The sequence below is a fragment of the Papilio polytes genome, unplaced genomic scaffold, assembly GCF_000836215.1.
Source record: "Papilio polytes unplaced genomic scaffold, Ppol_1.0 DF822178.1, whole genome shotgun sequence".
Taxonomy (NCBI): domain Eukaryota; kingdom Metazoa; phylum Arthropoda; class Insecta; order Lepidoptera; family Papilionidae; genus Papilio; species Papilio polytes.
This window is the reverse complement of record NW_013527026.1, coordinates 5,835,278-5,836,107: the sequence shown is the minus strand read 5'-3', so window position 1 is coordinate 5,836,107 and position 830 is coordinate 5,835,278. Positions and strand designations below refer to the sequence as shown.

At 38.3% G+C, this 830-nt stretch overlaps 1 protein-coding gene across 1 annotated transcript in view; it reads right to left on the bottom strand.

Moving 5' to 3' along the window:
- Window positions 1-830, bottom strand: part of LOC106106458 (nucleolar protein 6) — a 10,525-nt gene that overhangs the window by 5,011 nt on the left and 4,684 nt on the right. Inside the window, exons 7-8 of the mRNA XM_013287037.1 lie at window positions 474-647; window positions 7-37 (exon numbers count right to left, since the gene is read on the bottom strand). Of these exons, the coding sequence (XP_013142491.1) occupies window positions 7-37; window positions 474-647 (205 nt within the window). The remainder of the gene's footprint in view (window positions 1-6; window positions 38-473; window positions 648-830) is intronic.

Sequence of the window (830 nt, the reverse complement as noted above, 5' to 3'; positions counted from 1 at the left end):
CCCAGCGCACTGCAGTAACTGAACACTGGAGATATACCTAAACATCACAAATATTTAATATCAATATGGCTTTTTAATAGATTTTAGTTTAATTTGACGCGTGTCATATTGAAGCGTCACTAACGGAGTGAAGTGTTTTAACATTTGATTTAGTTAATTTACATAGATATAAGCATAAAATACAATTTACTACTAAACCTCTGCTATTTACAGAAGGAATGTTAAAAACAGTCATCTCTTTCTTTCCCATTACTGTTAAAAAAAATTGGCGAAACACTAGATTATTGGCATAAACGTCACATCTCTGACAGCTGTAAATGTCATTAGACATCTTGGATATTGGATATTGCTCGCGATACCGGTGAAATGAGTTGCTTTAAGTTTTAACTTAATGACTCTAGTAACAATCATATTGAATGTTTAAAAATACAAAAACAAGACATTTTTAGAGTAATTACAAAATGTCCACTTACCATACATAGCAGTCACATCTAAAGGTAGATTGTTGAGAGCGCGGACATCTCTGCGTAGATCGTCAAACGCACGCTGAGCCTGTGCTGTGCTTTCTTCTATATACTCCCCTGACTTGCTTACTAGTAAGCTGTCCAGTTGCTCGCACATGTGGTAGATATCTGATGATGGTACTCCTAGAAGATATCATCACCAGCTCACTATACGTCCTCACTACGGGCTCGGAGCCTACCCTAAGTTGGTGACTAGGCCATAGCCAACCTGCCCTGCGGGTTGACTTCACACATATCTTTGAATTTCTTCACCGATATGTGCAGGTATCATGATGTTTTCCTTCACCGTAAGAACGCTGGGTGAGA